Source organism: Neopsephotus bourkii, unplaced genomic scaffold (assembly GCF_033783945.1).
Source record: "Neopsephotus bourkii isolate Nb327-2 ecotype Australia unplaced genomic scaffold, CSIRO-AGI_Nbou_v1 NB_1177, whole genome shotgun sequence".
Taxonomy (NCBI): Eukaryota; Metazoa; Chordata; class Aves; order Psittaciformes; family Psittacidae; genus Neopsephotus; species Neopsephotus bourkii.
Genome location: NW_026901662.1, coordinates 2,374 through 15,052, shown reverse-complemented (window position 1 = coordinate 15,052; position 12,679 = coordinate 2,374). Strand labels below are relative to the sequence as shown.

General features: G+C 56.4%; 1 protein-coding gene across 1 annotated transcript; it reads left to right on the top strand.

Annotated features, from left to right (window-relative positions):
* Positions 1-5,450: 5,450 nt before the first annotated feature.
* LOC133217875 (sodium/calcium exchanger 2-like) lies at positions 5,451-12,374 on the top strand. Its single transcript, XM_061363683.1, has 5 exons — positions 5,451-7,126; positions 10,437-10,540; positions 11,063-11,080; positions 11,493-11,617; positions 12,165-12,374. Exons 1-5 carry the CDS (start codon positions 5,601-5,603, stop codon positions 12,372-12,374), a joined length of 1,983 nt encoding a protein of 660 aa, XP_061219667.1. The 5' UTR covers positions 5,451-5,600.
* The last annotated feature ends 305 nt before the right edge of the window (positions 12,375-12,679 follow it).

Here is a 12,679-nt window from a genome sequence, read left to right as displayed (position 1 = left end):
ACCTGGACCGGGCTCTAATGGGGACCCCCCCAGATCCTTTGGGATGGGGTTGGGATCAATGGGGGGGGGGAATGGCTGGGATTGATCCATAGGGATATTGGGGGGGGGTGTCAATGGGGGCATAGGGGTCAATGGGGGGGCCATAGGGAGGCTGGGGGGGGGTCACAGGGGTCTATGGGGGTGTCTGTAGAGATGTGTATGGGGGGGTTCACAGGGGTCTATGGGGGGGTCTATAGACGGGTCTATTGGGGGGGGTCACAGGGGTCTATGGAGGGGTCTATAGAGGGGTCTATGGGGGGGTCAATGGAGGGGTCTATGGGGGGGTCTATAGAGGGGTCTATGGGGGGGGTCACAGGGTTCTATGGGGGATCCATAGAGGGGTCTATGGGGGGGGGATCTATGGGAGGGTCACAGGGGTCTGTGGGGTGTCAGTGGGGGGGCCATAGAGAGGTCTATGGGGGGCTCACAGTGGTCAATGGGGGGGCCATAGAGAGGTCTATGAGGAGGGGTCTGTGGGGGGGTCACAGGGGTCTATGGGGGGGTTCATAGAGAGGTTTATGGGGGGTCTATAGAGGGGTTTATGGGGGATCTATAGAGGGGTCTATGGGGGGTCTATAGAGGGGTCTATGGGGGGTATGGAGGGGGTATGGGGGATCTATGGGGGGATATAGGGGGGCTATGGGGGGTCTATGGGGGGTCCATAGAGGGGTTTATGGGGGGTCTATAGAGGGGTTTATGGGGGGTCTATAGAGGGGTTTATGGGGGATCTGTAGAGGGGTCTATGGGGGATCTATAGAGGGGTCTATGGGGGGGTCTATAGAGGGGTCCATGGGGGGTGTATGGGGGGGTCCATAGAGGGGTATGGGGGGGGATCCATGGGGGGATTCCATAGAGTAGAATGGGGGGGGTCCTTTAGAGTCACAGAGGTCAAAGGGGGGTTGGCTCGGGGGCTCCCGATGACGTCACGGGGGCTCCCCCGTTCTCCCCATCCCCGATCCTTAAAGGGGGGAGGCGGGGCCGGGTTTCCCCCCCTCCCCCCAAGCTCCGCCCCCCCCGCCCCCCCCCCATCGCCATGAAGTGACCGGTAGCGACGGCGGCGGCACCGGGGGGGGCCCCGAGCGGAGCCGGAGCCGGACCCAGGTACGGGGATGGGGGGGGGATGGGGGGGGGGGAGGGGGGGGGGAAAGAGCCGCCCCTCCCCCCACCTGAGGATTGGGGGGGGGGTATCGGGATCTGATCGGGATCAATGGGGTCCCCCCATCAGTGGGGCTGCCCCCATTGGCCCCCCCATCAATGGGATCAATTGGGGGGGGGGCCGCTTCCCATTCCTGCATCCTGGTTAAGGAGCATCCATTCCCCCCCCCGGAGCCGGTGTTGGGGGGGGGTCGGACCCCAAATTTCCTCCAAATTCCCCCCAATTTTCCCTGATTTTCCTCCAATTTTCAATGAATTTCCCCCAAATTCCCCCAATTTCCAATGAATTTCCCCCAAATTTCCCTTAATTTTCCCTGAATTTCCCCAAATTTTCCCCCGAATTTCTCTCAAAATGCCCCCAAAATCGCCCCCGATTTTCCTGAAATTTCCCTCAAATCCTGCCCCGAATTTTGCCCCAAATTTGCTCAGAATTTCCTCAAAATCCCACAATTTCCCCCAAAATCTCCCCCAAATTTGCCTGGAATTTCCCTCAAATCCTCCAAAAAATTTCCCCCAAATTTCCTCCGAATTTCCTCGGAATCTTTCAAATTTTCCCTTCATTTCTCCCCAAATTCCCTGGAATTTCCCTCAAATCCTCCCTAAATTTGGCCCAAATTTTCTCTCCATCCCCTCGAAAAATTTCCTGAATTTCCCCTTAAATCCTCCCTAAATTTCCCCAAATTCCCTCAGAATTCCCCCGGAATTCCCTCCAAATCCCCCCAATTTTCCCGTGAATTCCTCTAAAATCTCCCCCAAATTTCCCCCAAATTTTGCCCAATTTTCCCTCAAATCTCCCCCAAATTTTGCCCAATTTTCCCTCAAATCTCCCCCAAATTTTACCCCATTTTCCTCCAAATTCCCCCCAAATTTCCCCTGTTAATTCCTCCAAAATCTCCCCCAAATTTTCCCCAATTTTCCCTCAAATTCCCCCCAAATTTCCCCATTTTCTTCCCAATTCCCCCCCAAAATCCCCAATTCCCAACATTGGGACCCCCCCCTCCACCCCCGCTCCCCTTTTCCTCCCTTGGCAACGGCTTTCCCAGGGTTTTTCCTCCCTTTTCCCATCCCCCCCCCCCCCCCCATATCCTTGGGCATCGCCCCCATCCCATTGGGGTTCAGGACCCACGGGCCCCCCCCTCCATCCCCATTGATGCTCTTCCTCCTCAGCGCCTTCATCCCTAAGAGCATCCAATGGGATCCGGGGCTCTTCCTGTCCCATTCCCATTCCCCTGCTCCCTGAATCCCTTGGGAATGGCCCCGATCCCATCCGGCCCCTGCCCCCGGAGCCCATTGGGGGTATTTGGGATCCGGGAGTGGAATTCCCGCTTGGAATTGGGGTGGTCCTGGAGGCTTCCCCAGCCCGTTGGTCCCATTGATCCCACTGATCCCATTGATTCCATTCATTCCATTGATCGCACTGATCCCATTGATACTACTGATCCCATTGATTCCATTGATCACACTGATCCCATTGGTCCCATTGATCCCACTGACCCCACTGATTCCATTGGTCCCATTGATCCCACTGATCCCATTTATCCCATTGGTCCCATTGATCCCATTGACCCCATTGATCCCATTGGTCCCATTGATCATTGATCCCATTAATCCCACTGACCCCATTGATCCCATTGGTCCCATTGATCCCATTAATCCCACTGACCCTATTGATTCCATTAATCCCATTGACCCTATTGATCCCACTGACCCCATTGATCCCATTAGTCCCATTGATCCCATTGGTCCCATTAACCCCACTGATCCCACTGACCCCACTGATCCCATTAGTCCCACTGATCCCATTAGTCCCATTGACCCCACTGATCCCATTAGTCCCATTGATCCCTTTAGTCCCATTGATCCCATTCATGGCATCCATGGGGCTGGAGCTGGGAATGGGCCAGGAAGCCACGTCCCACATGGAGCGGGATGGGGAATGTGGGCTCATGCAGTGGGGTCGTCTATGGGGCACCTATGGGTGTCTATAGGGTGTCTATAGGGTGTCTATAGGTGTCTATAGGGTGTCTATGGGTGTCTATAGGTGTCTATGGGTGTCTATAGGGTGTCTATGGGATGTCTATAGGCATCTATGGGTGTCTATAGGGTGTCTGGGATGTCTATAGCGTGTATATGGGAGTCTATAGGTGGCTATAGGGTGTCTATGGGTGTCTATAGGGTGTCTATGGGTGTCTATAGGTGTCTATAGGATGTCTATAGGGTGTATATGGGTGTCTATAGGTGGCTATAGGGTGTCTATAGGATGTCTATAGGGTGTATATGGGTGTCTAGAGGTGGCTATAGGGTGTCTATAGGATGTCTATAGGGTGTATATGGGTGTCTATAGGTGGCTATAGGGTGTCTATAGGATGTCTATAGGGTGTATATGGGTGTCTATAGGTGTCTATAGGGTGTCTATAGGTGTCTATAGGGTGTCTATAGGTGTCTATAGGTGGCTATGGGTGTCTATAGGATGTCTATAGGGTGTATATGGGTGTCTATAGGTGGCTATAGGGTGTCTATAGGATGTCTATAGGGTGTATATGGGTGTCTATAGGTGGCTATAGGGTGTCTATAGGGTGTCTATAGGGTCTATAGGGTGTCTATAGGTGGCTATAGGTGTCTATGGGATGTCTATAGGTGTCTGTAGGATGCCTAGTGGGGTCTATAGGGTTTGTTTGGGTGTCTATTGGTGTCTGTAGGTGTCTATAGGGTGTCTATAGGGTGTCTATAGGTGTCTATGTGTGTCTATGGGGTGTCCTTAAGTACCTATAGGTGCTTACTGGGTGCCTATAGGTGCCTGTCTACAGGTGTCTATGGTTGTCTATAGGTGTCTATGGTTCTCTATTAGGTCCCTATGGGTTCCTATGGGGCTCTATGGGTCCCTATGGGTCCCTATGGGTCTCTATGGGCTCTGCCTGTGGCTGTTCCCGGTCCGGGTCCCCCCCCCCCCGCACCTTTTTATAGCCGTTGCCATGGGAACCGCGCCGTTGCCAAGGAGCAGCTGGGCTCGCCCACGCGCTCCCCCCCCCTCCCCCCCGCCCCGGAAGGCCACGTGACTCACAGCGTGGGACACCCCCCCCACCACCACCCCCACCTTGCCCGGGGCCACGTGACCCACAGGAGGGACACCCCACCCCCCCCCCCAGCCCCATAACTGAGCATTGGGACCCCCCCCAGACCCACAAGTGGGCATTGACCCTGCCCCACACCTGAGCATCACCTACATTGAGCATCACCCCATGGCCATGGTCCCCATCCCCACAACTGCATCCCTGCCCCACACCTGAGCATCACCCCATGGCCATGGTCCCAGCCCCACAACTGCATCCCTGCCCCACACCTGAGCATCACCCCATGGCCATGGTCCCCATCCCTACATCATGGCCCAGCATCCCCCCATGGCCATTGTCTCAGCCCCACAACTGCATCCCAGCCCCACACCTGAGCATCACCACATGGCCCAGCATCACCCCATGACCATGGTCCCCAGCCCCATACCTGAGCATCCCCCTATGGCCACGGTCTCCAGCCCCACATCTCCTCCCCATCCCCACCCCTGAGCATCCCCCCATTACCATGGTCCCATCCCCACATCTCCACCCCATCCCCACCCCCGAGCATCCCCCCATTACCATGATCCCATCCCCACACCTGAGCATCCCCCCATGACCCAGCATCCCCCCATTACCATGATCCCCATCCCCACATCTCCCCATCCCCACCCTTGAGCATCCCCCCATTACCATGGTCCCCAGCCCCACATCTCCTCCCCATCCCCACCCCTGAGCATCTCCCCATTACCATGGTCCCCAGCCCCACATCCCCACCCCTGAGCATCCCCCCATGGCTGAGCATCACCCATTACCATGGTCCCAGCCCCACACCTCCACCCCATCCCCACCCCTGAGCATCCCCCCATTACCATGGTCCCAGCCCCACATCTCCTCCCCATCCCCACCCCTGAGCATCCCCCATTACCATGGTCCCAGCCCCACATCTCCACCCCATCCCCACCCCCGAGCATCACCCCATGGCCCAGCATCACCCCATGACCATGGTCCCCATCCCCACACCTGAGCATCCCCCCATTACCACGGTCCCCAACCCCACATCTCCACCCCATCCCCACGCCCGAGCATCCCCCATTACCATGGTCCCATCCCCACTGCATCCCCTCTCCCCTCCCCACAGGCACCATGGCCGCCGCTCTCCCTCTCCTCCTCCCTCTGGCCCTGCTCCTTGTGTCACCACCGCCTATCCCCGGCGCATCCGGCGCCGTGCCCGACGCCAACGGCACGTGCCGGGGTTCCTCTCGCTGCCAACCGGGGGTGCTCCTCCCCGTATGGCAACCCCACGACCCCTCGACGGGCGACAAGGCGGCGCGCGCCGTCGTCTACTTCGTGGCCATGGTCTACCTCTTCTTGGGCGTCTCCATCATCGCCGACCGCTTCATGGCCTCCATCGAAGTCATCACGTCCAAAGAGAAGGAGATCACCATCACCAAAGCCAACGGCGAAACCAGCGTGGGCACGGTGCGCATCTGGAACGAGACCGTCTCCAACCTCACCTTGATGGCTTTGGGCTCTTCGGCACCGGAGATCCTGCTCTCCGTCATCGAGGTTTGCGGTCACGACTTCCAAGCCGGCGAACTGGGACCCGGCACCATCGTCGGCAGCGCCGCCTTCAACATGTTCGTGGTGATCGCCGTCTGCGTCTACGTGGTGCCGGCGGGCGAGAGCCGGCGCATCAAGCACTTGCGGGTCTTCTTCGTCACGGCCGCTTGGAGCATCTTTGCCTATGTGTGGTTATACCTGATCTTAGCCGTTATCTCCCCCGGCGTGGTGCAGGTGTGGGAAGCCCTCCTCACCCTCGTCTTCTTCCCGGTGTGCGTGGTGGTGGCGTGGGCGGCCGATAAGCGCCTCTTGTTCTATAAGGACGTCTACAAGCGTTACCGCGCCGACCCGCGTAGCGGCATCATCATCGGCACCGAAGGCGACGTGCCCAAAGCCATTGAGATGGATGGCGGTATCACGGCATCACCACAACCACCGTTATCACCAACGGACCAATCAGAGGACAAGGAGCAGGATGAAGCGCGCCGGGAGGTGATCCAGATCCTCAAGGAACTCAAGCAGAAGTACCCGGAGAAGGAGCTGGACCAACTCTTGGACATGGCCAACTACGCGGCGTTGTTGCACCAACAAAAGAGCCGCGCTTTCTACCGCATCCAAGCCACGCGGATGATGACCGGCGCCGGGAACGTCCTCCGTAAACACGCCGCCGATCCATCCCGGCGCGTCCCGGCGTTACCGGATGCTCCATCCGACGGTGAGGATGAAGAGTGCGGGAGGATTTACTTCGAGCCGTGCCTTTATCATTGCTTGGAGAACTGCGGCGCGGTGACGCTGTCGGTGGCGTGCGAGCACGGTGTCGGTGCTAACCGTACGTTCTACGTGGATTACCGCACCGAGGACGGGTCGGCGAAAGCCGGGTCTGATTATGAGTATAGCGAAGGCACTTTGGTGTTTAAACCGGGGGAAACGGTGAAGGAGCTGAGCATCGGCATCATCGACGACGATATCTTCGAGGAGGACGAGCGCTTCTTCGTGCGGCTCCTCAACCTCCGCGTCGGCGACGCCGAGGGGATGTTCGAACCGGATTGCGCCGAGCACCCCAAAGGGAAGTTGGTGGCGCCGGCGTTGGCCACGGTCACCATCCTGGACGATGACCACGGCGGGATCTTCGCCTTCCAAGAGCGGTCGCTCCGCGTGAGCGAAGGGCAAGGCTGGGCCGAGGTGAAGGTGGTGAGGGGCTCCGGCGCCCGCGGCACCGTGCTGCTGCCGTACCGCACCGTGGAGGGCTCGGCCAAGGGGGGAGGAGTGCACTACGAGGATGCGGCCGGGGAGCTGGAGTTCGGCAATGATGAGACCATGTGAGGGGGGGGGTGATGTGGGGTGGGGGGTGGGGGGGGTTATGGGATGTATGGGGTATGTGGGATATGGGATACATGGGATCTATGGGATACATGGGATATATGGCATATATGGGATGTATGGGATATATGGGATATGAGATATATGGGATATATAGGATATATGGGATGTGGCATATATGAGATATGGGATATATGGCATATGAGGTATATGGGATATATGCGATATATGGGATGTGGGATCTATGAGATATGGGATATATGGGATATGAGATATATGGGATATATGGGGTAGTATGGGATATGAGATGTATGGGGTATGTGGGATATGAGATATATGAGCTATATGGGATATATGGGATACATGGGATATATGGGATATATGGGATGCGGGATGTATGAGATATATGGGAGATGAGATATATGGGATATATAGGATATATGAGATATGGGATATGGGATATATGGGATATGAGATATATGGGATATATGGGATATGGGATATATGGGGTATGTGGGATATGAGATATGGGATATATGGGATATGGGATACATGGGATATATGGGGTATGTGGGATATGAGATATATGGGCTATATGGGATACATGGGATACATGGGATATATGGGCTATATGGGATGTGGGATATGGGATACATGGGATATATGTGATATACAGGATATATGTGATATAAGGGATATGGGATATGTGGGATATGTGAGATATGGGATATATGGGACGTGGGATATGGGTTACATGGAATATGTGGGATTTATGGGATATATGGGATATATGGGGGTCAATGGCATGCCCTGTGTTGCAATGAGACTCAATGGCATGCTCTGTGTTGCAATGGAGCTCAATAGGATGCCCTGTGTAGCAATGGGGCTTAATGGGATGCAATGGGGCTCAATGGGATGCTCTGTGTTGCAATGGGGCTCAACGGGATGCCCTGTGTTGCAATGGGGCTCAATGGGATGCAGTGGGGCTCCATGGGATGCCCTGTGTTGCTATGGGGTTCAATGGGACACAATGGGGCTCAGTGGGATGCAATGGTGCTTAATGGGACGCTTTGTGTTGCAATGGGGCTCAATGGGATTCACTGTGGTGCAGTGGGGCTGAATGGGATGCTCTGTGTTGCAATGGGGTGCCATAGGGATGCAATGGGGCTCAATGAGATGCAGTGGGGTTCAATGGGATGCAATGGGGCTCAATGGGATCCAATGGGGCTCAATGGGACTCAATGGGGCTCAATGGGACGCAATGGGGCTCAATGGGGCTCAATGGGATGCCCTGTATTGCAGTGGGGCTCAATGGGACTCAGTGGGGCTCAATGGGCCGCAATGGGACTCAATGGTGCTCAATGAGATGCGATGGGGCTCAATGGGGCTCAATGAGACGCAATGGGGCTCAATGGGGTTCAGTGGGACTCAATGGGGCTCAATGAGATGCAATGGGGCTCAATGGGGCTCAGTGGGGTTCAGTGGGACTCAATGGGACTCAATCAGACTCAATGGGACGCAATGAGGCTCAATGGGATACAATGGGACTCAATGGGTCTCAATGGGACTCAATGAGGCTCAATGGGATGCAATGGGATGCAATGGGGCTCAATGGGACGTTGTGTTGCAATGGGATGCAATGGGGGTCAGTGGAACGCAATGGGGGTCAATGGGATGCAATGGGGCTCAATGGGACGCCCCATGTTGCAACGGGGCTCAGTGGTGCTCAATGGGTCTCAATGGTGCTCAATGGGGCTCAATGGGACTCAGTGGGACACAATGGGGCTCAAATGGTGCTCTATGGTGCTCAGTGGGGCTCAATGGGTTGCTCTGTGTTGCAATGGGGCTCAATGGTGCTAAATGGGGCTCAATGGGATTCAGTGGGACTCTATGGGGTTCAGTGGTGCTCAGTGGGGCTCAGTGGGGCTCAATGGATCTCTATGGGCCGCAATGGGTCTCTGTGTTGCAATGGTGCTCACTGGTGCTCACTGGTGCTCCGTGGGGTTCAATAGGATGCGATGGTTCTCAATGGGTCGCTTTGTGTTGCAATGGGGCTCAATGGTTCTCAATGGGTGTCTCTGTGTTGCAGTGGGGTTCAATGGGGTTCAATGGTTCTCAATGGTTCTCAATGGGTCTCAATGGGTGTCTCTGTGTTGCAATGGGTCTCAATGGGGTTCAATGGGGTTCAGTGGTTCTCAATGGGTCTGTCTGTGTTGCAATGGGGCTCAATGGGGTTCAATGGTTCTCAATGGGTCTCTCTGTGTTGCAGTGGGGTTCAATGGGGCTCAGTGGTGCTCTATGGTTCTCAATGGGTCTCTCTGTGTTGCAGTGGGGTTCATTGGGGTTCAATGGTTCTCAATGGGCCTCTGTCTTGCAATGGTGCTCTATGGTGCTCAGTGGTGCTCAGTGGGTCTCTCTGTGTTGCAGTGGTGCTCAATGGTTCTCAATGGGTTTCTCTGTGTTGCAATGGGGTTCCATGGTTCTCAGTGGGTCTCAATGGGTCTCAATGGTGTGTGTCTGTGTTGCAATGGGGTTCGATGGTTCTCAATGGTTCTCAGTGGTTCTCAATGGTGTCTCTCTGTGTTGCAATGGGGTTTAATGGGGTTCAGTGGGGTTCAATGGATCTCAATGGCTCTCCATGGTTCCCAATGGGTCCCAATGGTGTCTGTTGCAATGGGGTTCCATGGTTCTCAATGGTTCTCAATGGTTCCCAATGGTTCTCAATGGTGTCTCTCTGTTGCAATGGGGTTCAGTGGTTCTCAATGGGTGTCAATGGGGTTCAGTGGTTCTCAATGGTGTCTCTCTGTGTTGCAATGGGGTTCCCAATGGTTCTCAATGGGTCCCAATGGGTCTCTCTCTGTTGCAATGGGTGTCAATGGTTCTCAATGGGTCTGTCTCTCTGTTGCAATGGTTCTCAATGGTTCTCAGTGGGTCCCAATGGGTCTCAATGGTTCTCAATGGTTCTCAATGGTTCTCAATGGGTCTCAATGGGTCTCAATGGGTCCCAATGGGTCTCAATGGGTCTCAATGGTCTCTCTCTGTTGCAATGGGTGTCAATGGGGTTCAGTGGGTCTCAATGGTGTCTCTGTGTTGCACTGGTTCCCAATGGGTCCCAATGGGTCTCTCTCTCTGTTGCAATGGTTCTCAATGGTCTCTCTCTGTTGCAATGGTTCCCAATGGTTCTCAATGGTCTCTCTCTGTTGCAATGGTTCCCAATGGGGTTCCCAATGGTTCTCAATGGTTCCCAATGGTTCTCAATGGTTCTCAATGGTGTATCTCTCTCTGTTGCACTGCCGCCGCCGGCCGCAGGAGGTCGCTGCGGGTGCGCCTGGTGGACGCGGCCCAGTACGAGAAGCGGGAGCGGTTTTACATTGAGCTGGGCCCGCCCCGCTGGATGAACCGCGGGATCTCCGGTGAGAGGGGCGGGGCTTCCGGGCCGAGGGGCGGGGCTTGGTTGGGAGGGGTGGGGCTTGGCGCGGAGGGGGGGACCTTGGCTAGAAGAGGCGAGGATTGAGAGCGAATGGGGAGGAGTTGGCTGAGAGGGGAGGGGCTTGGGTGGAAGGGGCGGGGCCTGTTGGAGGGGTGGGGCTTGAGAGTGAAGGGGAGGGGCTTGGGTAAGAGGGAGGGGCTTGACTGGGAGGGGCGGACCCTCCTGGTGGGGTGGGGGTTGAAAGCGATGAGGTGGGGCTTGGTGTGGAGGGGCGGGGTTTGGGTGGAAGGGGCGGGGCTTGAGAGCGAATGGGGGGGCGGGGCGGGGCTTGGAGGGGAGGGGCAGGGCTTGAGAGGGAAGGTGAGCGGCTCGGGTGGAAGGTGCGGATCCTGCGGGGGGATTGATTGCAAAGTGGGGGCTTGGGGGCGTGGCTTAGGCTGGGAGGGGCGGAGCTTAACAGGAGGGGGCGGGGTTTCACCGCCTCCCCCCCTCTCTCTCCCCGCAGCTCTTCTGCTGGCCCAAGGTACGAGCCGATGTCCCGGGCCCGATCCTGATCCCGATCCCAATGCGATCCCAATGCGATCCCAACGTGATCCCAATGCGATCCCAATGTGATCCCAGTCCTGAGCCCGATCCTGATCCCAGTCCTGATCTGATCCTGGTCCTGATCCCAATCCCATCCCGATCCTGATCCCAGTCCCAATCCCAATCCTATCCTGATTCCCACCCTGTTCCTGTTCTGCTCTCAATCCCAATCCTGATCCTATCCTGATCCCAATCCCGCTCCCGTATCCCCATGCCCCACATTGTGCCCCCCATTGTACCCCACACGTTGTACCCCACACCACGCCCCACACATTGTGCCCCCCATTGTACCCTACACGTTGTGCCCCACACCATGCCCCACACACTGTACCCCACACGGTGCCCCACAGCGGAGGGCGAGCGGCAGCTCTCGGCCGAGGAGGAGGACGCCCGGCGCATCGCTGAGATGGGCAAACCCGTCCTGGGTGAGAACCGGCGCCTGGAGGTCATCATCGAGGAGTCCTATGACTTCAAGGTACGGGGCACCATGGGGCAGGACCCATAGCTCCATAGCCCCATAGCCCCATGGCCCCATAGCCCCATAGCCCCATAACCCCATAGCCCCATAGCCCCATAACCCCATAGCCCCATAGCCCCATAACCCCATAGCCCCATAGCCCCATAATCCCATAGCTCCATAGCCCCGTAGCCCTATAGCTCCATAGCTCCATAACCCCATAGCCCCATAGCCTCATGTCCCCATAAATCCATAGTCTCATAGTCCCATGGCCCCATAACCCCATAGCCCCATAGCCCCATAACCCCATAGCCCCATAACCCCATAGCCCCATAACCCCATAGCCCCATAACCCCCTAGCCCCATAACCCCATAGCCCCATAACCCCATAACCCCATAGCCCCATAACCCCACAGCCCCATAGCCCCATAGCCCCACAGCCCCATAACCCCATAACCCCATAGCCCCATAACCCCACAGCCCCATAACCCCATAACCCCATAGCCCCATAGCCCCATAGCCCCACAGCCCCATAGCCCCATAGCCCCATGGCCCTGCCCCACAGAACACAGTGGACAAGCTGATGAAGAAAACCAACCTGGCCACGGTGATCGGGACGCACTCATGGAGGGAGCAGTTCCTGGAGGCCATCACTGTCAGTGCAGGTGGGGCCATGCCATGGGGCCATCGCTATGGGGCATCGCCATTGGTTACCACCATGGGGCATCACCATTGGTTAACACCATGGGGCATCGCCATTGGTTACCACCATTGAGCATCAGCACCATGGGGCATCACCATTGATTGCCACCATTGAGCATGACCACTACTGGGCATCATCATCACCATTGGGTACCACCATTGGGTACCACCATGGACCACCACCATTGGGTACCATCATCGCCATTGGTTACCACCATTGAGCATCACCACCATTGGGCACCATCACTACTGGGCATCATCATCACCATTGGGTACCACCATTGGGTACCACCATGGACCATCACCATTGGGTACCATCATCACCATTGGTTACCACCATTGAGCATCACCACCATGGGGCACCATCACTACTGGGCA